At 45.3% G+C, this 26320-nt stretch overlaps 1 protein-coding gene across 1 annotated transcript in view; it reads right to left on the bottom strand.

The window, feature by feature from the left end:
• Nucleotides 1–26320, bottom strand: part of LOC122541251 (complement C4-B-like) — a 125212-nt gene that overhangs the window by 2763 nt on the left and 96129 nt on the right. Inside the window, exons 31-37 of the mRNA XM_043677868.1 lie at nt 21837–21990; nt 18785–18887; nt 10666–10740; nt 9236–9338; nt 8134–8223; nt 5388–5480; nt 827–910 (exon numbers count right to left, since the gene is read on the bottom strand). Of these exons, the coding sequence (XP_043533803.1) occupies nt 827–910; nt 5388–5480; nt 8134–8223; nt 9236–9338; nt 10666–10740; nt 18785–18887; nt 21837–21990 (702 nt within the window). The remainder of the gene's footprint in view (nt 1–826; nt 911–5387; nt 5481–8133; nt 8224–9235; nt 9339–10665; nt 10741–18784; nt 18888–21836; nt 21991–26320) is intronic.

Raw genomic sequence — 26320 nt, 5'->3', positions numbered from 1 at the left:
CCAGATGAGCATAGCTATTTAGTTCCATTCGTGAACCAGATGGGTTTTCCCTATCACAATTGGTTCATGGTCATCAATATATTCTTTATTCAAGATTTTAGTTTCCTTCATTGAATTCAAATTCCACCATCGGCTGTGGCAGGATTTGAACCTATATTCCCAGGGGCTCTGGATTAACAGCCCAGCAAAGGTACCACTGGGGCATCCCACTCCCTCCCCTTGCCTCTCCGAACATAGAGAGACAACCAACCACCCTTGCTTTTGGCCCCATCTCCACCTTCCCGGTGTCCCTCTTCTTCCCTCCTCCCCTTATCCCGCCTGCAATTACTTTTCCCCAGGGACCCATTGTCAATTGCTTCTGACAGCTGGGCTGTAGTACTGATGGTGGCCACCTCTGCCAGTGGCGCTGTTGGTGGAGAATTGTAGATGGCCGATTTGATATCACCTCTGGGTTGGGGGGGGCGGGGGTGCAGGAATTACTCCTTGTTCACAGCTCCGTTGGGTGGGAAGACCCTGCAATGTCTGAGACTGGATTGCCTTGGAACGGATTCCCTGGGGAAAACTGCCATTGGGTAGCGACTGACCTTCCATCCTCGAAGTGGGATGTCTATGATCAACATTAAAGTCAAGTTGAGGTTTTGCAACAAGACAGCAGGTGAGTGTGAGGCCGACGTACTAGACAAAGCTCCGGCTTTCGATTCAACGCCCTGCACTTAATGGTCAATTATTCCAATTGCTCAGATCAATAATTCATCAACTGGTATTGGATGGTTACGGGGCCCAAATTGAGAAATCTATGGAGAGGAGATGTGCTAAGTTTACTTACAACGTTTGACGGGCCTTGTAATAGAAACACTGTAGATGATGAAACTTCCTTGTGTGTTTACGTTGATCACCTGGACTATATAGGCTGAAAGACATCAAGCATCACTTCAAACTTTAAATTTCTTTTAAACAGAGGCTTAAGTCATCAAACCTGAAAAGGAATGTTACCACCCGGAAGGAGTCCATTTGGCCCATCTAACTGCAGGTTTATGTTATCTGTCTATCACAGCCAGCCCAATCCAAGATACCCAGGCTGGGGCGAGATCTCTCCTAGCCAGTCCAATCTACTTAATCCCAGTGCTTATCCAAGGCTGCTGTTGTCAAATGTTATGAAGGTTTCTGCCTCTACTAATGTCTCTTTTTTTGACAGGCAGTAACTTCTGGGTGAAAACAAGATCTTCCCCAATTTCCTCTCAGCCTTTCACAAATTAGGTACAATAGGGGCACTTAAGGGGACTTTTAAATAAACAAGGAATATGTGAGGAATGGAGGGATATGAGGGGAGTCGCGAGTGAGGTGCTGGAAAAGCACAGCCAGTCAGGCAGCATCCAAGGAGCAGGAGAGTCTATCTTTCGGGCAAAAGCCCTTCCTCAGGAATGAGGCTTGTGAGTCCAGGGGGGTTGAGAGATAAATGGGAAGGGGTGGGGCTTGGGGGCATGGTAGCTGAAAATACGATAGGTAGACGGAGGTGGGGATAAAGGTGATAGATCAGGGAGGAGGGTGGAGTGGATAGGTGGGAAGGAAGATGGACAGGTAGGACAGATCATGAGGGCGGTGCCGAGTTGGAAGATTAAGCGAAGGCAGGCAGAGGGGATTAGTTTACTTTGGTGTCGTGTTCGACACAACTTTGTAGGCCGAGAGGCCTGTTCCTGTGCTGTAACTCTTCTATGTTCTAAATTCTATTAATTTAAATCTGTGCCCTTAGGTTACTGACTGCACTAATACAGTAAAAGAGAAAAAAAGATCTTTCTGATTTTATTCTGCATATATCTGTCATAATTTTATACACATCTCAATTTGCATATCCACATAAGTGTATAAATAACCTGCATATACACAATGTCAACCTTTTCCATTTTGCTACCCATGTGACAAGCAATTACAGATTAATGACCAGCCCCCCCCGCTCCCCCATACCACCAAGGTAAATTGGGAAGTTAATTTATTTTGATGAGGTTTGTTTACACTGCGAAGTATTTCTTACAATCCTCACTGTCAGTGAGGGGAATCAGATTGTGATAGACAGATAACATAAATCTGCAGCCAGTCCGCACACCAACCAGCTGATCAAGCTCACCTTGCCCGAGACTGTGGACTCAATCTTACTTTTATTCTCATTGAGTGTCAGTTCTGATGGGCTTTTACAGGCAGTCTCATCCCGGGAGTCCTAAATGAGGTTTCTCATTCTTTCCTCCCAGACACTGCCTAATTAGCTACCCACCCCCGCACTATCGTCAGGTTATAGCTCAATCCTAACACTCGCCTTAGCTGGGAGATCTCGCTCCAGTCCGGGTATCTCGGATAGGACTGGCACCCAGAGGTACCATGTTCAAAAGCACACACTCTCTGCCTGGGCCTGCTGCGTCCAGCTCATGACCTTTAGCCTGGAAGTGGCAGACAGGCTGGATTTGGCACCCCACTTTGCCAGTACAGCGCACCCAGAGGTACTGGCAGCAGGGAGGAACCTCCTTATCAAACAGGACTGGAGGAGGAGGCCATGGCGCCAGACCTTGCCAGCTCGACTTGAGGCTGCCACCCAGGATGGTGGAGTGTTGGCCGTTTGGAGGAACACCAAGCGGGTATGGAGCAGGTCAATAGCCTTGTCCACTCTGACTCCGTCTCCTCTCTGCCACCTCCCACCTGCTCTATATCCCTGTCCAAGGCTTACCAGGGAAGTTAGAGACAGTATGAGATGTAAAAATGGGGCCTACACATTGGCAAGGAAAAAAAACGATAAGCCTGAGAAGTGGGAACAGTTTAGGAGTCAGTAAGGGATTGATTAAGAAGGGGAACATAGAGTATGAGAGTAAACTTGCAGGAAACATAAGAACTGACTGTAAAAGCTTCTTTAGGTATTGTACATACTCGAGTAACAGTCAAAGATTTTTGACTACTTTTTAAGGTTAAATTTATGGGGTCGACTATTACATGGACACTGTTTTTGAAGGGCTGAGACTCATGCCTGTCAAAATTGATACCTATCATTAGCAGAAGCCCAGCTGATCTCTAAGTGAATAAAAAAAAAGAATTATGGTAATTCTGAAAACCCAGGGTGGAACTAACAGCCAGCGGACTGGAAGACCAGGAGGGGAGAGTAACAATCGGCAGACTGGAAGACCTGGAGCGGAGCGGAATAATCAGCAGACTGGAAAGCTGGAGTGAGACGTGACACCCTGCACGGTGACTCAGTTACATTGATCTGTTATCTGCAAAAAACTAGGGTCAACTTTTACGTGAGACATATGGAAAATTCCAGGTTAATTGGCCAAAAATGGGGGGTCAAATATTACATGATATCGACTATAACTCAACTATGTATGGTACGTAAGAAGAAAAGCAATTGATGAAAACTAAAGCATGTCCCCTACAGTCAGAGACAGGGGAATTTATAACAGGGAACAGGAAAATGGCTGACAAACTAAGTACTTACTTCGCTTCAGTCTTCACAAAGGTGAACACAAATAACAAACCAGAAATGATGGGGAGACTGGGTTTATGAGTGGGAGGAACTGAAGTAAATTTATATTAGGAGAGAAATGGTGTTGGGAAAATTGATGGGAATGAAGGCTGATACCCTTGCTGAGATATTTGTATCATCGATAGTCACAGGTGAGATGCCGGAAGACTGGAGGTTGGCTAATGTGGTGCCACTGTTTAAGAAGAGTGGTAAGGACAAGCCAGGGAACTGTAGACCAGTGAGCCTGACGTTGGTGGTGGGCAAGTTGTTGGAGAGAATCCTGAGGGATAAAATGTACATGTCTTTGGAAAGGCAAGGACTGATTAGGGATAGTCAGCGTGGCTTTGTGCATGGGAAATCATGTCTCACAAACTTGATTGAGTTTTTTGAAGAAGCAACAAAGAAGATTGATGAGGGCAGAGCGGTAGCTATGATCTATATTGACTTCAGTAAGGCATTCCCCATGGGAGACTGGGGCTGTTTTCCCTGGAGCACGGGAGGCTGAGGGATGACCTTATAGAGGTTTATAAAATCATGAGGGGCATGGATAGGTTAAATAGACAAAGTCTTTTCCCTGGGGTCGGCGAGTCCAGAACTAGACGGCATAGGTTTAGGTTGAGAGGGGAAGGATATAAAAGGGACCTAAGGGACAACTTTTTCACACAGAGGGTGGTACATGTATGGAATGAGCTGCCAGAGGAAGTGGTGGAGGCTGGTACAATTATAGCATTTAAAAGGCATCTGGATGGGTATATGAATAGGAAGGGTTTGGAGGGATATGGGCCGGGTGCTGGCAGGTGGGACTAGATTGTGTTGGGATATCTGGTCAGCATGGACGGGTTGGACCGAAGGGTCTGTTTCCATGCTGTACATCTCTATGACTCTATGACATATCTATGGTCTGATTAATCCATACCCCAGAGACCGTAAGGAAGTGGCACAAGAAATAGTCATGGGTGGTTTTTCAGACTGTGGATACAGTTTCTCCAGTTCGGAGGGTAGCTAATTTAACCCCACCATGGGATGGGGGAGTCAGATCTAGACGGCATAGGTTGAAGGTGGGAGGGGAAAGATTTAAAAGGGAACTGAGGGGCAACATTTTCACACGGAGGGTAGTACGTGTATGGAACGAGCTGCCAGAGGAAGGTACAATGGAGGTGGGTACAATGACAACAGCAGGGTGGCACAGGAGACATGTGAGCCTGGCATCTCTCTGAATGAGGGAGCAAAGTGTACAAGGGTGAGGCGGAGTCATGGGGTGCCATGAGCATCCAGGATGCGGCCTGGTCCGATCCATGTGCCGGATGCCAGTGTCCTGGGGAGAATGGGGGGGGGTTCGGGGGTTGGCATCTTTACAGTGCAGAAGGGGTCCCTATGGACTCCCCTGGTTACAGCCCTTGGAATGGGCCTTCAGATGTTGGCATTGGGTGACCTGATGGGCATCCGGAGAAGCAAGAGGTGAACTGAGGGTCTGACTTTCATGCCAGGGACTGTCAACGTGTAGCTCCCTCGTGGCAGGCAGTCTCAGAGCGAGCTGCATGTTGGCGAGGTGAGATTGGCAGTCAATAACGTTGGCTGCAAGCAATAATCCTCATTCGTTGGCATCTCACCCCACTGCCGAGAGAATCTAATCTCGACGCCTGGAACTTAGGTGGAAAATTGGTCCTGATTTGGAGGCAAGTCACACTCGTGCAATTCTCCCGGATTTATTGCCGTAGCTCACTTCATTCAGGCCCCTGTAATATTCTGGCCCCTGAATTAATAACCTTTGCGTCCATCTTTCAATTCTGTTGGCAAATCGAGTGCTTTATGCAGAGCGCTAATAATTAAGGTGCAGACCCATTCCATCTCAACATTTCCACACACACGAATCTGAAGCATTTACCGTAATCGACAATTGGGGTGTAGCAGGCAAAATCGATGCGTTTGTCATTGTCCACATCCGAGGTAAATGTCCTCTTCAGTCGAGGGCAGCTACCTGACAGAGAGAGAAAGAGAAAGAGAGAGAGAGAAAGGGTTAAAGAGATTCATGTTTACAACTGGTGATAGACTGTGAAATAGGATAGATTATTGGGCAAATGAATAGTGTGTGGCAATAACTTTCTATTGTGTGAGATAGGCTGAATTGACTGGGACTGTTTTCCCTGGAGTGTCGGAGGCTGAGGAGTGATGGATAGGGTAAATAGACAAGGTCTTTTCCCTGGTTGGGGGGAATCCAGAACTAGAGGGCATAGGTTTAGAATGAAAGGGGAAAGATATAAAAGGGACCTAAGGGGCAACATTTCCACATAGAGGGTGGTGCGTGTGTGGAATGGGCTGCCAGAGGAAGTGGTGGAGGCTGGTACAATTACAACATTTAAAAGGCATCTGGATTGGTATATGAATTGGAAGGGTTTAGAGGGATATGGGCCGGGTGCTGGCAAATGAGACTAGATTAGTTTGGGATATCCGGTTGGCATGGACGAGTTGGACGGAAGGGTCTGTTTCCGTGCTGTACATCTCCATGACTCTATGAGACAACAGTGAGTGTGACTGGAGTATTCAGGTGTTACTGTTGATGAGAAACCAAGCTCATCCAGCCATACTTTGGCAAGGTCAAAGCCTCGTAATCCTACAGTGAGTAACTCACCTCCTGATGCCCAAAGCTTTTCCATTATCTACGTGCACAAGCCAGGAGTGTGGTGGAGAACTCCCCTCTTGCCTGGATGAGTGCAGCTCCAATAACACTCAAGAAGCTTGACACCATCCAGGGAGAAAGCAGCACTCATCTATCGCTCTTCAACACCCAGCTCCCTCACCGCTGATGCACGACAGTAGCAGTGTGTGCCGTCTACATTGCAGTGACTCACCAAGGCTCCTCCAACAGCACCTTCCAAACCCTCCGCAGTGAAGACAAGAGCAGCAGAAACATGGAAACACCATCACTGGCAGGTTTCCCTCCATAGCCCCCACCGCCCCTCGGAAATATATTGCTATTCCTTCCAGGGGCCTCCTTCCTGAGAGCACTGTGGATGGTCTTCCACCCCAACACTGCTGCGGATCAAGAAGGCGGCTCACCACCGCCTCCTCAAGGGGCGACTGGGACAGGCAATAAACGCCCACATCCCACAATCAGATTAAAAATTAAAGTTATGGGCCAGGGTGAAAAGTAGTGCTTATTTTAAGAGTAATCCATATTCCACCTCTGGATACTAGTGTGTGATGATTGATGGATTTGATAAATCAATTTAAATAACATAATTAAAAGTTACCACTACCCCAAACATTAATATCTTAAGGTGATGCTTTCATTGAATTATAGAATGGAACAAGGCCATTTAATCCATCCTATCTGTGCTGGCTTTTGCAAAAAGAAGTACAATTGGTCTCCCACTCCTGCTCCTCCCCCACACCAGTATATGTTCAATTTCTGTTTGAAAGCTACGTTTAAATTTCCTGCTGCTGTCCTGTCAGCTGACACAATCCAGACTGCAGAGAACTGCTGTGATTTTAGTTTATTAGTCAGAGCATCACACAGCAGGGAAGCTGACCCTTTCGCTAACCAGTCCATGCCGACCATAATCCCAAACTAAACTAGTCCCACCTGCCGAAAAATGTGTTGCTGGAAAAGCGCAGCAGGTCAGGCAGCATCCGAGGAGCAGGAGAATTGATGTTTCGGGCATAAGCCCGTCGATTCTCCTGCTCCTTGGATGCTGACTGACCTGCTGCGCTTTTCCAGTAACACATTTTTCAGCTCTGACCTCCAGCATCGGCAGTCCTCACTTTCTCCTAGTCCCACCTGCCTGCTCCTGGCCCATGTCCAAACCCTTCCTACGCATGCACTTGTCCAAATGTCTTTTAAACATTCTAACTGTGCCCATGTCCACCATTTCCTGAGGAAATTCATTCCACACGCAAAGCACCCTCTGTGTAAAAAGCTGGCCCCTCATGTCATTTTGAAATCTCTCTCCTCTCATCTTGAAAACGTGCCCGCTCGTCTTGAACCCTCCCATCCTAGGGAAAAGACACTGATCATTAACCCTACCTAATCTCACCCTATCATGATTCTATAGATTTCTACAAGGTCTCCTCTCAACCTGCTACAGTTCAGCGGAAAAGGTCCCAGCCTAACTCAACCCTTCCATATCTAGCAATATCCTAGTCAATATTTTCTGAACTTTTCCCAGCTTAATAATATCCTTCCTGTAACGGAGCGACCCAAAGTGGACACAGTATTCCAGAAGAGGCCTCACCAATGTCGTGTACAGCCTCAACATGACGTCCCAACTCCTATACTCAAAGGACCGAGCAATGAAGGCAAGCATGCTAAACAGCTTCTTAACCACCCTGTCTGTATATATGACACAGGCCTCAAGACATTATGTCATTCCATGCCCTCTACTAACCACTTTACTCCTTAATTACTCGGTCACTGCCACGTGTGAGTCCGAACAACTCTATTAAATGCCCTCTTCACCTTCCCTGCTCTGAGGGAGAATAACTCAAACTTTCACCAGTCTCGCTCAAAGAACCATCATCCAATAATGTTGGAGCTGCAACAGCTCAGACAGCACAAATCAGACTGTACCAGAAGGTTAAGCACAGTTGTTGATTATCTTTCTATTTTCTAATATGCACGGATTGAAACTTACCTTCAGCACATTCACAAACGTCATGCTGACAGAGCTTTGATACGATGGTGCTTTGTTCTGGAGCATTATAAAATATGGAGCATTTAATACCTGCAACCCAATCAACAAATGACCAGAATTAACTTACTTGCCATATTTGTGTTACTGTTAGCTGCAGTGGTCTGACATTCCAAACGCTAATGTCTACCATATCGGCAGGGAGGTTGTTTCCACTGGCGGGTGAAACTGGAACGAGGGGAGGGGAGGAGTAGATTTAGGACTGAGTTGAGGAGGAACCTCTTCACCCAAAGGGTTCTGAGTCTGTGGATTTCCCCGCCCAGTGAAGCGGTTGAGGCTGCCTCGTTGAACATTTTTAAGGCAAAGATAGATTTTTGAACAGTAAAGGAATTAAGGGTCATGGTGAGCGAGTGGGTGAGTGGAGCTGAGTCCATGAAAAGACCAGCCAATGAACTTATTGTCTGGCCTGGTAGGCCCAAGGAGTCAGACGGCCAGTGTTGAGTCTCAGTGCCAGCTCCTCAGGCTGAACCTTATATGATTTCTGGATAAACGCATTTAGATTTTTAGAAGGTTTTGCATTGCCGTGCAATCGAGTGAGATTTCTCACTGCATCTTACCAAACTCGCCTCATCAAGCAATCCCTGTGCTGTCCCTCACGTCCAATTCTAGCCCCCTTTTCCCATGCGCTGTTGCTGGAAAAACTTGCCACTGCCGGGATATCCCTGAATTGACCAGCATTCCTAGCCCCAGTGCCATGTTTAGATAGGAACTGAATATTAAGCCATGTTCCCCCTCCAGCAGCAACCCGCTCCTGTCTAATATGAAACTTGCCTTGCCATTTGACAAAGAGTAAAAGATGCAGCAAGATGCTCTTGGCGTTGAGAATAGCCTCATGGGACTCCTTACATGGTTCCACCACTAACTCTCCTGGATATGTTTTGATGGGCTTTAGACTGTTCCATAAGAGTCCACAGCCTTATTAGATTTACCCTGGAGTCCACAGTTGGGAAATGAATGTTTCATGCCATGGTTCATCATTCCAAGAGAAGACCTCTCTGTTATGTTTTCAAACCAGGAAATATATTGAGGCAAATTCTCTACTCACTTGGGTTGTAATAATCGTAAAGTGTCGCACTTGCTGGTTGTATCAATCCAATGGGAATAATCTGCTTAGCACCGAATACAAAACATTCTCTGTATTTTGTGACCTAGATGGGAAGCAATTCACAAAGCAGGTTCACAAAGGGACACATAAAATGCACTCTCCCATCATTTTAAACTGCAATTCTAGGACATAGACATGGGAGGTGACGGCTTGCTGATTGAGCCCTCAACTCTATTCACTGTGATCCCAGGTTATTGATAATCCCATTTTTCCGACTTTTAGTAACAGATCCCCTGATATCCCTCCCCAGTAAAAGTTATTGAGTACAGGAGTTGGGAGGTCATGTTGCGGCTGTACAGGACATTGGCTTTAGGCCACTTTTGGAATATTGCCTGCAATTCTGGTCTCCTTCCTATCAGAAGGATGTTGTGAAATTTGAAAGGGTTCAGAAAAGATTTACAAGGATGTTGCCAGGAGGTTTTGAGCTCTCGGGAGAGGTTGAATAGACTAGGGCTGTTTTTACTTGGAGCGTCGGAGACTGAGGGGTGACCTTATAGAGGTTTATAAAATCATGAGGAACATGGATAGGGTAAATAGACAAAGTCTTTTCCCTGGGGTGGGGGAGTCCAAAACTTGAGAGCATAGGTGTAAGGTGAGAGGGGAAAGATACAAAAGAGATCAAAGGGGCAACATTTTCACACAGAGGGTGGTACATGTGTGTGGAATGGCTGCCAGAGGAAGTGTTGGAGGCTGGTACAATTCCAACATTAATCTGGATGAATAGGAAGGTTTTGGAGGGATATGGGCTGGGTGCTGGCAGGTGGGACTGGATTGGGTTGGGATATCTGGTCAGCATGGACGGGTTGGCCTAAAGGGTCTGTTTCTGTGCTGTACAGCTCTATGAGTCTAAGTCTTTAAAGGTCCAATTATTGCTAATATCCAGTGTTCTTTGCAGGAAGCATTGAACCATCCACATCACTTCATGTGATAAAGTACTTTCTGATTTGATTCCTGAAAGGTTCAGCTCAAATGTCAAAAATAACATGTCCCGTTGCACTAGGCTCCTGTACTACACAACATAATATCTTCCTCGCTATTGGAACTGCAATAGATGAAAAGCTCAGACATTATTGTTGATGGAAGCATAAAGGACAATTCCATTGTTCGCAGTGGCCATCATAGCATTGCTGGTGTATAAACCGATGATTCCTCAAGGCTCTGTAATGTGCTGACTGCTTTCATTCAAAATTCAGTTCTAGATGAAAGCTCCATTTCCTTTAAGGTGAACAGGCCAAGGGATCCCTATGCAATGGTTCCTTGCCCCAAACACTCAATTGCAATAGATTTGGCTGATGCTGCCTGAATTTCCAGTTATGGTAAGCAAAGAGGGAATGAGCATATATAAAATAATTGGCAAACCGTAACATTACCGTGTTTAGATAGAGGAGCATCCTCCCATCTTTGAACTCATACGAATCGATGTACCTGTCAGCGAGGTTTTTCAGCTGGAAAATAACATATTTCCAATTACCATCATGACAAACATGTTCACTCCTTATTGATAGCGACACTTCTCTTGCTGTGTATTCTAATAGAGGGACAGTGCAATGACAGATTCTGGGGTTCACCTGATTGCAACAAGGGGAAGCTCTTCATCCGGGAAAGAATATTCAAATTCACTTTGGCCCTCGTGTCCAAACGCTCATGACAATTACCAATTAGTTCTATTAATCAACACTGATTGGAAAGTGGAGATACCAAAGAAGGGGTTGCAATAGCTCATGCTGATCAGAAGCATTTGGGAGACCAACATGGCCTAATGGTGGAACTGAACATTACAAAGGGTGCTCCCATTTTTGTCTCTGTCCAATAGTGGGTCAAGGAAAAATAGTTGCATTCCTTGTCACACCTTTACACTATCTCCATTAATTGGAAGTCAATTCTGATTGAATAACTATTTATGGTTTGCAACTTAATCTTTTATCAAGTTTTGTCCATCTATGGGATGCGCAGTGAGCTAAGTAGCAGATGTATATAGAGATGTAACAGACAGAACTGAGTTCTCCGACATTTAGTCAGAGTGCCATTTTCATTGAATTTCATGGAGAGTTTCTCCCTTTGAGGCCAAACCAGGGACCGGGGCTCAATTCCAGCCTCAGGTGACTGTCTGTGTGGCGTTTGCACATTCTCCCTGTGTCTGTGCAGGTTTTCTCCTGGTGCTCCAGTTTCCTCCCACAGTTGAAAGGTGTGTAGGTGGGCTGACCTTGCGAAGTGCAGGAGATAGGGTGCCAGTCTGGGACAACTGCTTCATGGTTTGTGAAATTTGCCCCAGACTTAACAGGGCAAGGTGAATTATGTATGTAGTTATACATCTTCTTTGTCAAATGAGTTAACCTTTGTACGTCAATAACCTGCTCACTGATGCTGAGTTTGGGTCTTTCCCGGATCTCTCAGCTCTTCACCTCAGTATAACCTTGATCGTTCAGTTGGGCTGAAGAGCTGGACTCCAGCAGTGAGAGTGACCATCAACTGTAGACCAAGGAGCCTCGTGTAATTAAAGTCAAGGGGACCTGCTTGGGTTACAACCCATTCAAAAGGAAGATGGTTGTTGATGGGGGTTAATCATCACAGACTCAGGGATACAGGAGCATAGGAACAGGAGAAAGCCCTTCAGCCTCTCTTCTAGCATTGTAGGTTATGGATACTCATCTACTTCAATGATGTCCCTTCATTCCCATCTCCAGAAACTTATTGATTTCCATCTTGAGATTCCCTCTTCAGGTTCACCAACCTCTGACTGAAGGAATTCCTCCCCATTTCAGTCTTAATTGGACTATTCCTTACTTTGAGACTGTGGTCTCTGGCTCTTGACACACCAGCCTCGGGGAAACATTCTATCTATATCCAACCTGACATGCTCTGTAAGAACTTGGTGAGTTTCAATAAGATAACATCTCATTCTTTGAAACCCTACAGTATACAGTCCCAGCCTCTTCAATCTCTCCTTAAAAGGCTTAGGAACGAATCTATCCTCCTTTCAAGAATGGGACCAAAGCTGAACACATTACTCCAAGTTTAGAATTAGAATCCCTATGGTGTGGAGATAGGTCCTTCAGCCCAACAAGTCCACACCGACCCTCCAAAGAGCAACCCACCCAGATCCATTCCCCTAACCTGAGAGGCTCAGAGGCTGAGAGACTTAGGTCTGTTCTCATTGGAAAGAAGAAGGCTAAGAGGGGATTTGATAGAGAATACAAGATGATCAGACGATTAGATAGGGTAGACAGTGAAAGTCTTTTTCCTAGGATGATGATGTCAGCTTGTACAAGGGGGCATAACTACAGTTTGAGGGGTGATAGATTTAAGAGAGATGTCAGAGGCAGGTTACTTACTCAGAGAGTGTAAGGGTGTGGAATGCCCTGCCTGCCAATGTAGTCAACACAGCCACATTAGGGAGATTTAAACAATCCTTGGATAAGCACATGAATGATGATGGGGTGTAGGGAGACGAGCTGAGAATAGTTCACAGGTCAGCGCAACATCGAGGGCTGAAGGGCCTGCTCTGCATTGTTTTGTTCTATGTTTTTATCCCAAATTAATAGACTACACTATGGGCAATTTAGCACGGCCAATTCACCCTAACCTGCACATCTTTGGACTGTGAGAGGAAACCGGAGCACCCGGGGGGAAACCCACGCAGAAATGGGGAGAACGTACAAACTCCACATAGACAGTCGCCCCGAGGCTGGAATTGAACCCGGGTCCCTGGCGCCGTGAGGCAACAGTGCTAACCACTGAGCCACCGTACCGCCCAAATGGTCTCACCAATGCTCCACTGTAATTGCACCAATGTATCTTTACTCCTGTACTCAAACCCCTTCCTCAGGACCATGTCATGTTATGTTCAGCAGTGACATTTCTCCCATTACAGGAACATAGAAACCTGGAGGATAAGAGCAGGAGACGGCCATTGGACCTGTTAAGCCTACTCTGCATTTCGTTAAGATCATGGAGCTCAGTACCATAGTCCTGTGTCCCTTGCTCCTAACGCCACAAAATCTATCTCTACTTTTGTCTTGAAAACACAATGTTTGCTCTCATCCACTTTCTGTAGTAGTGAATTACAAATGCTCAGCACTCTCTGGGTGAAGAAATTTCCCCTCTTTGTCTCAAAACGTTTCCACCTTAACCTTAAACTCTGACTGGACTCTCCCACCCCTGGATCAGAGTGGTGCTGGAAAAGCACAGCAGGTCAGGCAGCATCCGAGGAGCAGGAAAATCGACATTTCGGGCAAAAGCCCTTCATCAGGAGGAATTCCTGATGAAGGGCTTTTGCCCGAAACATCGATTTTCCTGCTCCTCGGATGCTGCCTGACCTGCTGTGCTTTTCCAGCACCACTCTAATCTAGACTCTGGTTTCCAGCATCTGCAGTTCCTGTTTCTCCCACGACTGGGACATCCGTCCTGTGTCTAACCTTTCTAATCCTGTCAGCATTTCATAGGTTTCCGTCGGAGAATTTAGCGCAATTAATCAGAGATCACCAACACACAGATCGGACTGAGAACTGACAAGGATTTATTTAACAGACAGCGACGCTGCGGAAGAGACTTGACTCCCACTGAAACAGTCACTGACAGGCTGTTCAGAACGAGTCACAGCTTCTTCCCCGAACAGAGGATACAGTGGAGTTTTATACCCTAACAGAAATGAAGTGTGAGTTATGAGACAATGGTGTTGGTTGTACAACAAAGAGGAATAAAGTTCATTCATTGAAAAGAGCCAAGTGTCCGGTGTCTGACAATGAGTTTCTTAATTGACTCAGGAGATTCTGATTCTTGGCTGGAGTAGGTGTTAGTGGGTTTCATCCTGGTATCAATGTGTTCGTCTTATTGAGGGGGCACCTTTGGTGCCTCCTTGTCTGGGGACCCTTTGCAAAGGCTTGACTCCTAGTGGGAGCAGCTGTGACCTAGGGACATCAGAGGTGGCTGGGCTATTGTAGAGTGGGAGGCTCATTATCAGTTAATCTGAAGACTCGGTCTGGGGCTGAATGAGTCATGTCCTGTGATGCCTGGGGCGGCTGGTTTGGCTAATTTTTGGCATTGTGGGTAGTCTCAGTGGCTAAGTGCAGACGTTTTGCGCTGTCTGTTTTGTGGCCATGTCATGGGGAGGCCGGGACCCGTATTTTCTCCCGCAGTTGCTATGAGATTCCCCCTTTGTTCTTCTCAACTCCAGGGAATACAACCCAACCGAATCAAGCTCTTAGTCCTGCCATCCCAGGAATCAATCTGGTCAACCTTTGCTGCACTCCAATAGCAAGAACGTTCTTCCTCAGATAAGGAGACCAAATCTGTACAGAACACTCCAGGTGTAGCCTCACCAATGCCCTGTATAACAAGCTGCAAGACACCCTTGTTCCTGTACTCGAATCCTCTGATGATGAAGACTACCACACAGTTTTTCTTTCTTTGCTGACTGCTGCAGCTTTCAGGGACTCGTACATGAGGACAGCTAGGTCTCATTCAACATTCCCCTATGCCAGTTTACAGCCATTCAAATAATAATTTGCCTTCTGATTTTCGCTGCCAAAGTGTAAAACCTCACATCTACCACATTGTACTTCACCTGCCATGCATTTTCCCACTTACTAAAGCCTGTCCAAATCATACCGCAACATTGATCCATCCTCCTCACAGCTCACCCACCACCCAGCTTTGTGTCATCTGTAAACTTTGAGATAATATATTTAGTTCGCTCGTCTAATCATTTGTATATATTATGAATAACTTGGGTCCGAGAACCAATTCCTGTGGCACCCTTCTAGTCACTGCTTGCCATTCAGAAAAAGACTCCTTATTCCCATCCTTTGCTCCCTGTGTGCTAACCCATTTTCTATCCATGTCAATACACTACCCCTCAATCCCATGTGCTTTAATTTTATACATTAGTCTCTTACGTGGTTTTGTCAATAGCCCTTTTGAAAATCCAAATAAGTCACATTCCCTGGCTCTTCCTGATCAATTCTGTTGGTTGCATCCTTGAAGAACTCCAGTAGATTTGTCAAGTATGATTCCCCCTTTCGTAAATCCACGCTGACTGTGTTAATTCTACCATTGTTTTCTAATGGCTGTGCTATACGTCCCTTGACAATGGGCTCAAGCATCTTTCCCACTGCAGACATCAGACTCGCTGGTCTGTAATTCCCTGTTTTCACCCTGTCGCCCTTTTAACATGGCGGGGTTACATTAGCTACCCTCCAATTCATAAGAACTGTTGCAGAGTCTGAAGAATCTTGGAAGGTGACCGTATATGTATCCACTATTTCCACAGCAACTTTCTTAAGTAGTCTGGGATGTAGATTATCAGGCACTGGGGATTTATCAGTCTTCAATCCTGTCGGTTTCTCCAAAGCTATTTCAGAATCTGCCTCAGTTCCTCCCTCTTTCTAAACCCTGTACTCTCCATCGTTGCCGGTATGTTATTTCCTTCGTGGTGACTGAAGTGAAGCGTGAATTTGATTTGACAGCTGTTTCATTACTCCCCATTATAAATTCCCCTGTTTCTGACTGCGTGGCACCTACATTAGTCTTCATCAATTTTATTCTCATTACATACCTTTTGAAATGTTTACAGTCAGTTCTTATGTTCACCGCAAGCTTATCCTCTACATTCCCCTTAGTAATCGACCCCTTTGGCCTTCTTTGATGACTTTTAATGTCAATTCTCGGGTCTGTTGCTTTTGCTTTCTAATTCGCCTGCCTTACATTTGAATCTAACGTTATTTCTAAATCCCTTCATAAATCATGGGATTGGCCACTATTCTTTTTGCATTCTTGCTCCAGATAGGAATGAAAAATTCTTTTGTAGTTTACTCATTCACTTTTGTAATGCTTGCAATCCACTGTCATTCCTTTCAGTAACATTTCCCAATCCTGCATAGCCAACTCACTACCTCATTTGCAGTTTCGCTTATTAAGATTCAGGATGTTAATCTCAGAATTAACTACTTCTCTTTCTATCTGGATGAAGGGTTCTATCATATTATGGTCACTCATCGCCAAGGGATCTCTCACAACAATAATTACCAATTATTCCTTTCTTGTTGTATGACACCCAGTCTAATCGGTTTTCTAATCGGTTCCTCAATGTTTTGGTCCATCCTGTCTACACTTTAGGAATTCCTCTACTGTATTGTAACTAATTTGATCCTATCTGCAGATTAAGGGCACCTATAATTACCCATATTCGTTTATTATAGCCATGTCTGATTTCCCTTTCAATTCCACTCCCAACACCACCATTACCTTTTTTTTGATGGTCTATGTGCAAGCCCACTAATGTTTGTCTGCCCCTTGGTATTTTTCAACTCTATCCACATAGATTCGACATTACGTGAGCCAATATCTTCCCGTAATAGCGCTTTTACATATCCGCTTTAAGCAGAGTGCGACTCCAGCACCTTTTTAGTCTAGTCCATCCTTCCTAAATGATGAATATCCCCAGATATTCAGTTCCCATCCCTGGTCACCCTGCAGCCATGTCTCCATACTCCTGTCTCTATCATATCCATTCACATCGATGTGCGGGGTTAATTCATCCACTTTATTTTGAATGTTCCATGCATTCAGACACAAAGCCTTAAGGCTTGACTTTTTAAACTTTCCTTGTCCCATTCCCACTATTTTACCATTTGATCAACTAAGGGTGGTGCCAATTCACAGGTGGTGAGGGATTTTTGGGATGTGTTTCTGGAAATCATGTGAATATTTCCAAACCTGTAGTGCCAGTGACAGCAGCAAAACTGTGGTTTGGATTGCAAATGCAATCAAGGCAAAATTCCCTCGTAATACAGATTTCTAGAAAGGTCACATCCTGAGGAAAGAGACACAAACTACATATTCTACTAGATTGGCCTGCCTGAGGATCAACATTGATTTGCCATTCATTGTGAATTGGCAAGTAAACTCAACTCCCAAGGGGACTACCAAATTACTCTCAGCACTTAGTTCTTGCCAGAAACAAATATGCAGCACTTTGGCAGTGCTAATGCAGCAACAATGACACACACAAACGTGGTCAAAGAAACCTTTTATGATGAACAAAGAGACCTTGGAGTGCAGGTTCATAGCTCCTCGAAAGTGGAGTCGCAGGTAGATAGGATAGTGAAGAAGGCGTTTGGTATACTTTCCTTTATTGGTCAGAGCACTGAGTACAGGAGTTGGGAGGTCATGTAGCGGCTGTATAGGACGTTGGTTAGGCCACTGTTGGAATATGGCCTGGTTGTGAAACTTGAAAGGGTTCAGAAAAGATTTACAAGGATGTTGCCAGGGGTGGGGGATTTGAGCTATAGGGAAAGGCTGGGGCTGTTTTCCCTGGAGTGTCGGACGCTAAGGGCTGACCTTATGGAGGTTTATAAAATCATGGATAGGGGCATGGATAGGGTAAATAGGCAAAGTCTTTTCCCTGGGGTGGGGGAGTCCAGAACTAGAGGGCATAGGTTTAGGGTGAGAGGGGAAAGATATAAAAGAGACCTAAGGGGCAACCTTTTCACGCAGAGGGTGGTACGTGTATGGAATGAGTTGCCAGAGGAAGTGGTGGAGGCTGGTATAATTGCAACATTTAAAAGGCATCTGGATGGGTATATGAATAGGAAGGGTTTGGAGGGATATGGGCCGGGTGCTGGCAGGTGGGACTAGATTGGGTCGGCATATCTGGTCGGCATGGACGAATTGGACTGAAGGGTCTGTTTCCATGCTGTATATCTCTATGACTCTATGACTCGAACTCTTGAATCCTTGGCCTCTCACTTCTCTTATTCCCCTTGTCATTTGTCCTTGCTTCCTCTGACACCTTGGGTAGATTCCTACCCTGCGGCCCTTTTAGTTTAAACCCTCCCCAACCAATATAAAGTTGGAAGTAGGGATGTTCACTGATGTCTGTGTAGGGTCCCTCTCCACTTGCAACTTTGTGCATAATAGCGCAGTCTGCATCTGGAGAAAGACCTGGACCCATTCAGACTTGAGTTGATAAGTGGCAGCTCACACTCACAGCAGGGAATTAGTTTAGTTCAGTTCAGCTGGATCGTTGGCTCACAGAGCAGTGTGATGCCAACAGCATGGGTTCAATTCCCATCACTGGTTTTGAGGTTACCATGAAAGGTTCTCCTTCTCAAACTCTTCCCTCACCTGAGGCCCTCAGGTTAAATCACCACTAGTCGTTTCTCTCTCATGGGAGAGCAACCCCTATGGTCCACTAAGACTATAGTGACATAATAATATCCATGCCATGCCACTGACAGGAAAAGGGCTATTTTCAAAAAGAAGAAGTCTGATAGCTTATTTCAATTTACTGTCCCTACTCCAGGCCCACTTTAGCAATGGAAGGATTCCACCCATCTCAACAAAACAACAAGAAGACACCAATGTCAGATCATTTTGACAGCCTAATTTGATTCTGTGATTTCATAACAAGTGCACTGTTTTGTTTCGACAAGTTAGTAACGCCCATCATTATTCGAACAGCAATAAACGTGGGAAGGTAATAAGTCTGACCTTATCCAAATCTGCGTTTTCTGGCTCAAAGCCACTGAGCAGTGAGATGTCCACAATAGCCATCCCAGAGGCCTTCTGTTCGTTGTCACCATCTGGGTCATGCCTTTGTGAAATAAAACAAATTTTTCAAATCGCACCACTATAATCGGTTAGCTCACAGTACAGCCAAAGTAAGAGTGAATGCCAAGTTTCATTTTAATGTGCATATTTGTTCATAGGATGAAGGCATTACTAATTAGGCCCAGTATTTATTATCCATCCCTAATTGGACAGAGGGCAGTTAGGAGTCAACCACATCGCTGTCAGTCTGGAGTCACTTGTAGGTCAGACCCGACTACAGTGATTGTAATAAAGTCAGCCAGGTGGACCTCATAGAATGTGAGCTCTCTGATTGGGGCTGTTCATCTTGTTCAATTAGGGAGCCCTGGCTGACAGATACAAACAGGAGTGTCAGACGCCCTGTTCACTCTGAAAACTAGCTCTGATGGAGCTGGATCAAAGTCAAACTTTCTCCACGTGCAAATAACGGGTGACAGGACACTGGTCCTTGTGGAGTTACTTTACAGACCAGGTAAGGATGGCACTTTCCTTCCCTAAAGGGCATTAGTGAGCCTGATGTCAACAACTGACAGTGGATTCACGGTCACCATTAGATTCCTAACTCCAGTTTGTCAGTGAATTCAAAATCCATCATCTGCCATGCTAGGATTTGAACCTGGATCCCCAGAAATTTAACTGGGTCTCTGGATTAACAGCCAGTGATCTTACCACGAGGCTGTTGTCTCCCCCCCCGATTAAGTAAAAGTGTCATTGCCAGAGCAACCTGGGCTCCTGGGTTGGTTGGCTCAGTCAACTGGTATGGATCAAGTTGTTGCCAACACCATGAGGCTCAATCCCCATTTTGGCTGGAGGGGATTTGAACCTTGCCTCCTTTCCCTCCCCTGATGGGCCAATGGCTCAATAAGATGATAATGGGTGGAGGTGGATTGGCAGCTTGCTTTGTAGTCAGTTCAAGAGAAAAGATATCTTGACGCAGCCATAGAGATGTACAGCACGGAAACAGACCCTTCGGTCCAACTTGTCCATGCCGACCAGGTATCTCAGCATAATCTAGTCCCATTTGCCAGCTCCTGGTCCATATCCCTCTAAACCCTTCCTAGTCATGTACCCATCCAGATGTGAAATTGTACCAGCCTCCACCACTTCCTCTGGCAGCTCATTCCATACACTCACCACCTTCTGCGTGAAAAAGTTGCCCCTTAGGTCCCTTTTAAATCTTTCCCCTCTCACCTTAAACCTAAGCCTTCTAGAAGCGATAATACTGACTTAAACGTGAGAAGGTTCGTGTAAAATTCATGAAATTGTGACATCAAATTATGAGGGGCGTGGATAGGATAAATACACAAAATCTTTTCCCTGGGGTCGGGGAGTCCAGAACTAGAGGGCATAGGTTAAGGGTGAGAGGGGAAAGATATAAAAGAGACCTAAGGGGCAACCTTTTCACACAGAGGGTGGTACGTGTATGGAACGAGCTGCCAGAGGAAGTGGTGGAGGCTGGTAAAATTGCAACATTTAAAAGGCATCTGGATGGGTATATGAATTAGAGGGATATGGGCCGGGTGCTGGCAGTTGGGACTAGATTGGGTTGGGATATCTGGTCGACACCAGTAAGATTGTTTTGCAGTGTGAAGTGAATGTTCCAGCTATATCACGTTCACCGTTCTGACTTTCTCCCGGCATTTTATTTCCTCTAAATGAGAACCTTCTCATCAATGTGATTGCAAACTGGGAATGCCTCTACCGTACACCCACTGGAGGCATGTAGTGTCACTGGTAACAGGTGCTGTGCGCAACTGGGTTTACACTTTGACTCATGGGATGGCAGGCCTGATGTATGAGGAGAGATTGAGTCGGTTGGGATTATGCTCACTGGACTTGAGAAGAATGGGGGGAGGGGTTCTCATAGAGACCTGTCAAATTCTAACAGGACCACACAGGTTAGATGCAGGAAGAATGCTCCCAATGGTGGGGGGAAATGAGGACCTGGGGGTCATAGTTTAAAGGATAAGGTTTAAATGTTTTAGGATTAAGAAGAGGAGAAATTTCTTCACCCAGAGAGCAGGGAGCCTGTGCAATTCGTTACCCAATTCATAGTTCCTTGAAAGCAAAGTGACAGGTAGACATGGGTAATGAAGAAGACGTTTGGTATGCTTGCCTTTATTGGTCAGAGTATTGAATACAGGGGTTGGGATGTCATATTGGAGCTGTACAGGACATCAGTTAGGTCACTTTTGGAATGTTGCGTTCAATCCTGAGGCTATTTTCCTCTGGCATGTCAGAGGATGAGGGGTGACCTTTAGAAATTTATAAAATCATGAGGGGCATGGATAGGGTGAATAGCCAAGGTCTTATCCCCAGTATAGGGGGGTCCAAAACTAGTCAGCATAGGTTTAAGGTGAGAGGGGAAAGACTTAGAAGGGCCCTGGGGGAGCAATGTTATCATACAGAGGGTGATGCATGCATGGAATGAGCTGCTAGAAGAGATGGTGGAGTCTGGTGCAAATAAAAGGCATCTGGATGGGTAGATAAATAGGAAAGGTTTGCAGGGATATGGGCCAAATGCTGGCAAATGGGACTAGATTAATGCAGAATGTGTGGTTGGCATGGACAAGTTGGACCGAGAGATCTGTTTCCGTGCTGCACATCTCTACAACTCCATCACTCTGTGACCACAGAAAGTGACTGAGATTAAAAACATTATGTTGTTTAAAGGTGGAGGTAGATGCAGCTCCTGTGGCTAAAGGGACCAAGGGGTGATGAAGGGGCGGGGGGGGAGTGGTTGGGGTGGGTTGGGGAGTTAGGATATTGAGCTCAAGCACCATAATGAATGGTGGAGCAGGCTCAAGGGCATTGAGTAGCCTATTCCTGTGTAAGCGCATGCTCCAAAAGTTAGTTTCAGTCAGAGTAACAACAATAATCGTTGACAGTTTCGCAGGTCAACTGCAAATCCCACAAATCAGCATTGATTTCTGCCGACGTTGTTGACACTGACCAAGCACAGACTTCGTAATAAAGGGTTGTGGCTGCATCATTAGCTGGAGCATCCCTCTTTCTCCGGGAACGCAGATCAAACCATCTAATCTTATCCATGGGCTGGTCTGCTGCCAACGCGCCATAATCTCCATAGTCAGGGTAATCTGAGTCTCCTGCAAGAGTTGAAAATTTTAGCATCATTCTATTCCTTTACTGCATTCAGCTGTAACCAATTGCCCATTTATCTCTCCACCCTGGAGGCTTCCTGCCTCTAATCCTGATGAAGGGCTTTTGCCCGAAACGTCGATTTTCCTGCTCCTCGGATGCTGCCTGACCTGCTGTGCTTTTCCAGCACCACTCTGATCTAAGCTCTGGTTTCCAGCATCTGCAGTCCTTACTTTTGCCGAGTAGCCAATTGCTCCTGTCCGATGGAACATAACAACATGGGACAGGAGAAGGTGAATTGGTCCTTCAACCTTGCTCCACAACTATATAAGTTCATGGGTAATCTGGGTGTGACGCCAACTCTACTCTCAAAAACCTTTTAGACATAGAAAAAAATACAGCGCAGTACAGGCCTTTTGGCCCTCGATGTTGCGCCGATCCAAGCCCACCTAACCTACACTAGCCCACTATCCTCCATATGCCTATCCAATGCCCGTTTAACAAAACTCTATCGAGCTCAGCTTTGAATATCAATGTCCTAGCCTCTACTACTTTCTAATGAAGAGAATTCCAAGATTAGGAGACCCATCACATTATTGGTTTATAAATGCCCACTTTCTTCGACTATGTTTGGTTAAATTGATGCATGATTTAGGCACTTGCATTGTTTTCGGTCTATAACAGAAGCTGCACATTTCCACACGTTATACAATGACTGACATAGAAACATGAACACCCGCCCCTCTGAGAAGCAAGGTAACAACACTTACAAATGCAATTTTAATCAAAATTTTAATCACACGTGGTGGGCGGCACGGTGGCACAGTGGTTAGCACTGCTGCCTCACAGCGCCAGAGACCCGGGTTCAATTCCCGCCTCAGGCGACAGACTGTGTGGAGTTTGCACGTTCTCCCCGTGTCTGCGTGGGTTTCCTCCGGGTGCTCCGGTTTCCTCCCACAATCCAAAGATGTGCAGGTCAGGTGAATTGGCCATACTAAATTGCCCGTAGTGTTAGGTAAGGGGTAAATGTAGGGGTATGGGTGGGTTACGCTTCGGCGGGGCGGTGTGGACTTGTTGGGCCGAAGGGCCTGTTTCCACACTGTAAGTAATCTAATCTAATCTAATCACAACAGGCATTTGCTAATCTTCAAATATGCTTTTGAATTGAAAAAATTTGCATCTCAGTGAATTTATCAAGTTCTCACTAAATTAGTAGTTGTATGTTAGTGCAGTTGTAGATTTCAGGATGATATGGACAGAACAGAGAAATTGTTAGAAACACGACAGATGGCATTAAATGTGAAGAATTGCTTTGGGAGGGCTATTATAGAAAACTATAGTATGGACAACATGACTCTGAAAAATAGTAAGTAAGCAAAAAGACATTGATATTCACATACACAAACCACTACAGATGACAGGACAAGTTGAGAAGGGTTTTTAAAAAAAACAATGGCTACAACTGCCAACTGACAGCATCACCCAGACAGATGGCATAACAATGACATCCTTTGCACCATCAGGCAGCCAATGCAATGGACAGACTGAAGCAGCAGAAACTATCTGGAGGAGGAGAGCATCTGCATGTTCTAAGCCTCATGGAGGAGACAGTGCTGTCCATTCTGAGTGGGTCACCGCCGAGCCTGTGGCAAGACTGAATCTTCTGAAGATGAAAATGATCTGCACAATTCTCTCATCACAATGACAGGAAAAATATTTTCAACTAGTTAGCAAGGAATACAGGGAGAACTGGCCATTTGGATACAGAACTGTTCGAAGGTAGGAGACAGAGGGTGGTGGTGGAGGGTTGTTTTTCAGACTGGAGGCCTGTGACCGTGGAGTGCTGCAAGGATTGGTGCTGGGTCCTCTACTGTTTGTCATTTTTTATAAATGATTTGGATGTGATCGTAGTAGGTATAGTTATCAAGATAGCAGATGACACCAAAATTGTTGGCACAGTGGACAGCATACAATAGGATCTTGATCAGATGGAGTTTAATTTAGATAAATGTGAGGTACTGCATTTTGGAAAGGCAAATCAAGGCAGGACTTATACACTCAATGGTAAGGTCCTGGGGAGTGTTGCTGAATAAAGAGACCCTAGAGTGCAGATTCATAGCTTCTTGAAAGTGGAGTCACAGGTAGATAGGATAGTGAGGAAGCCACTTGGTACGTTTTTCCTTATTGGTCAGTGCAGGAGTTGGGAGGTCGTGCTGCAGCTGTACAGGACATTGGTTCGGCCACTATTGGAATACTGTGTGCAATTGTGGACTCTCTGTTACAGGAAGGATGTTAGAAAACCTGAAAGGGTTCAGAAAAGATTTACAAGGATGTTGCAAGGGTTGGAAGATTTGAGCTATAGGGAGCGGCTAAATAGGCTGGTGCTGTTTTCCCTCGAGCATAGAGGCTAAGGGTTGACCTTATAGAGATTTATAAAATAATGAGGGGCATGGATAGGGAGAATAGCCAAGGCCTTTTCCACAGGGCAGGGGAGTCCAAAACTAGAGGGCATAGGCTTAGGGTGAGAGGGGAAAGTTCTAAAAGGAATCTAAGATGCAATTTTTTCATGCAGAGGGTGGAATGAGCTGCCAGAGGAAGTGGTGGAGGCTGGTCCAATTGCAACATTTAAAAGGCATCTGGTTGGGTATATGAATAGGAAGGGTTTGGAGAGATATGGGCAAAATGCTGGCAAATGGGATGAGATTAATTTAGGATATCTGGTCAGCATGGACGATTTGGACCGAAGGGTCTGTTTCCGAAGGGCTGTACATCTCTATGACTCTATGACTTTAGAATGAAAATAAAACCTAAAAGACCATATTAGAGATTTATAAAACATTGGTTCGGACTTGGTTGGAGTAATATGGGAAATTCCATACGGCAAGTAATCAGCAAAATTGATCGAATGTCCTATTTGACTGTGAGGGGTGCTGGCTGCAAGAATAGGGAGGTTACACTTCAGTTATATAGGGCTTTAGAGAGATTGCAAACAGAGAGAGAGAGAGAGTACTGGAAAAGCTCAGCAGGTCTGTGGAGAGAGAAACAGGGTTGATATGTCGAGTCTGGTAGGACTCTTCTTCAAAACTGAAGGGTGTTGAAAAGTGATTCTTTTCTCAGGAGCAGAGAAGGAGCAAGAGGGCAGATGATGTAGAGTGCCAGTGCAAAGGGCAAACTGGATTGCTAACAGTGGGGAAAGAAAAGAGACGTAAAGTGGGTGTAAGTTAAGGTGAGAAAAGGAGAGAATACGTCCTCTACTAAGTGCAAAGCAGACAAGACACAAACATGATACAGCTGTTGGTGGGTTGTGGAGGATGGTGCATAAGTACGTTGGAGAACGTTGATCAGATTTACACCATGTGCAGCATTTTGCTTTCCTTGGTAAGACTGTATCTGGAGTACTGTGATACAATACAAAGTCACCGGTCTTATGGAAGGATGTTAATGCACTGGAAGCACTTTAGAAAAGGTTATTGATCTAATACATGGAACAAACAAATTGCCTTATGAGCAAAGGCTAGACACTTCCAGGAATGTCTCCTCTGGAAGTTAGAAGAGTTATAGGTGACTTAATTGAAACATGTAAGATCCTGAGCGGAGTTGATGTTGGAAAGAATGCTCCTCGTGAGGCAGAATTTAGAGCCGGGGATGGTAGCTTGAAAATAAGGGGTCACCTACTTAAGGCAAAACATTCTTTCGGAGCATGAATCTGGAATTCCCTTCGCAGTGGATGCATAATGTCAATGTAGATAGATTGTCGATGACCGAAGCGAAGGAAGATTGTTGGAGTTGAGGTTAAAATCAGATGAACCATGATCTAAGTGAAAGGTGAGGCAGACGGAATGATCTGAATTACCTCCCCTTGTTCCCTGCTTGTCTATGTGCATACTTGGAATTTTGATCACCCAATTACAGGCAAGATGGAAAGGCTTTTGAGAGGGAGCAGAGGGGGTGTGTTAAGGACAGGAGGTGATAGATTAAAGTCATTGGGAAACAATAACTTGGAGATGCCGGTGTTGTACTGGGGTGTACAAAGTTAAAAATCCCACAACACCAGGTTATAGTCCGACAGGTTTAATTGGAAGCACTAGCTTTCTGAGCGATGCTTCTTCATCAAGGGGTTGTGGATTATAATACTTGAGAATATAACTTTTGAGAAAAAGTTTTGCGATTTACATATGAAAGGACTGAAACCGACATGGTCATTCGAACAGATGAGAGACTTAACAAACAATCCAGGTCTTTTTCAATATATAATTTCAGTTACATCACATTGTAAACTTTTGCTATACATTCTGTGTCTTACAATCTTACACTCCACAACCACCTGATGAAGGAGCA

This window comes from Chiloscyllium plagiosum, chromosome 37 (genome assembly GCF_004010195.1).
Source record: "Chiloscyllium plagiosum isolate BGI_BamShark_2017 chromosome 37, ASM401019v2, whole genome shotgun sequence".
NCBI lineage: Eukaryota > Metazoa > Chordata > Chondrichthyes > Orectolobiformes > Hemiscylliidae > Chiloscyllium > Chiloscyllium plagiosum.
Note: the sequence above shows the minus strand (reverse complement) of the source record. Positions and strands in the feature narration are given on the sequence as shown.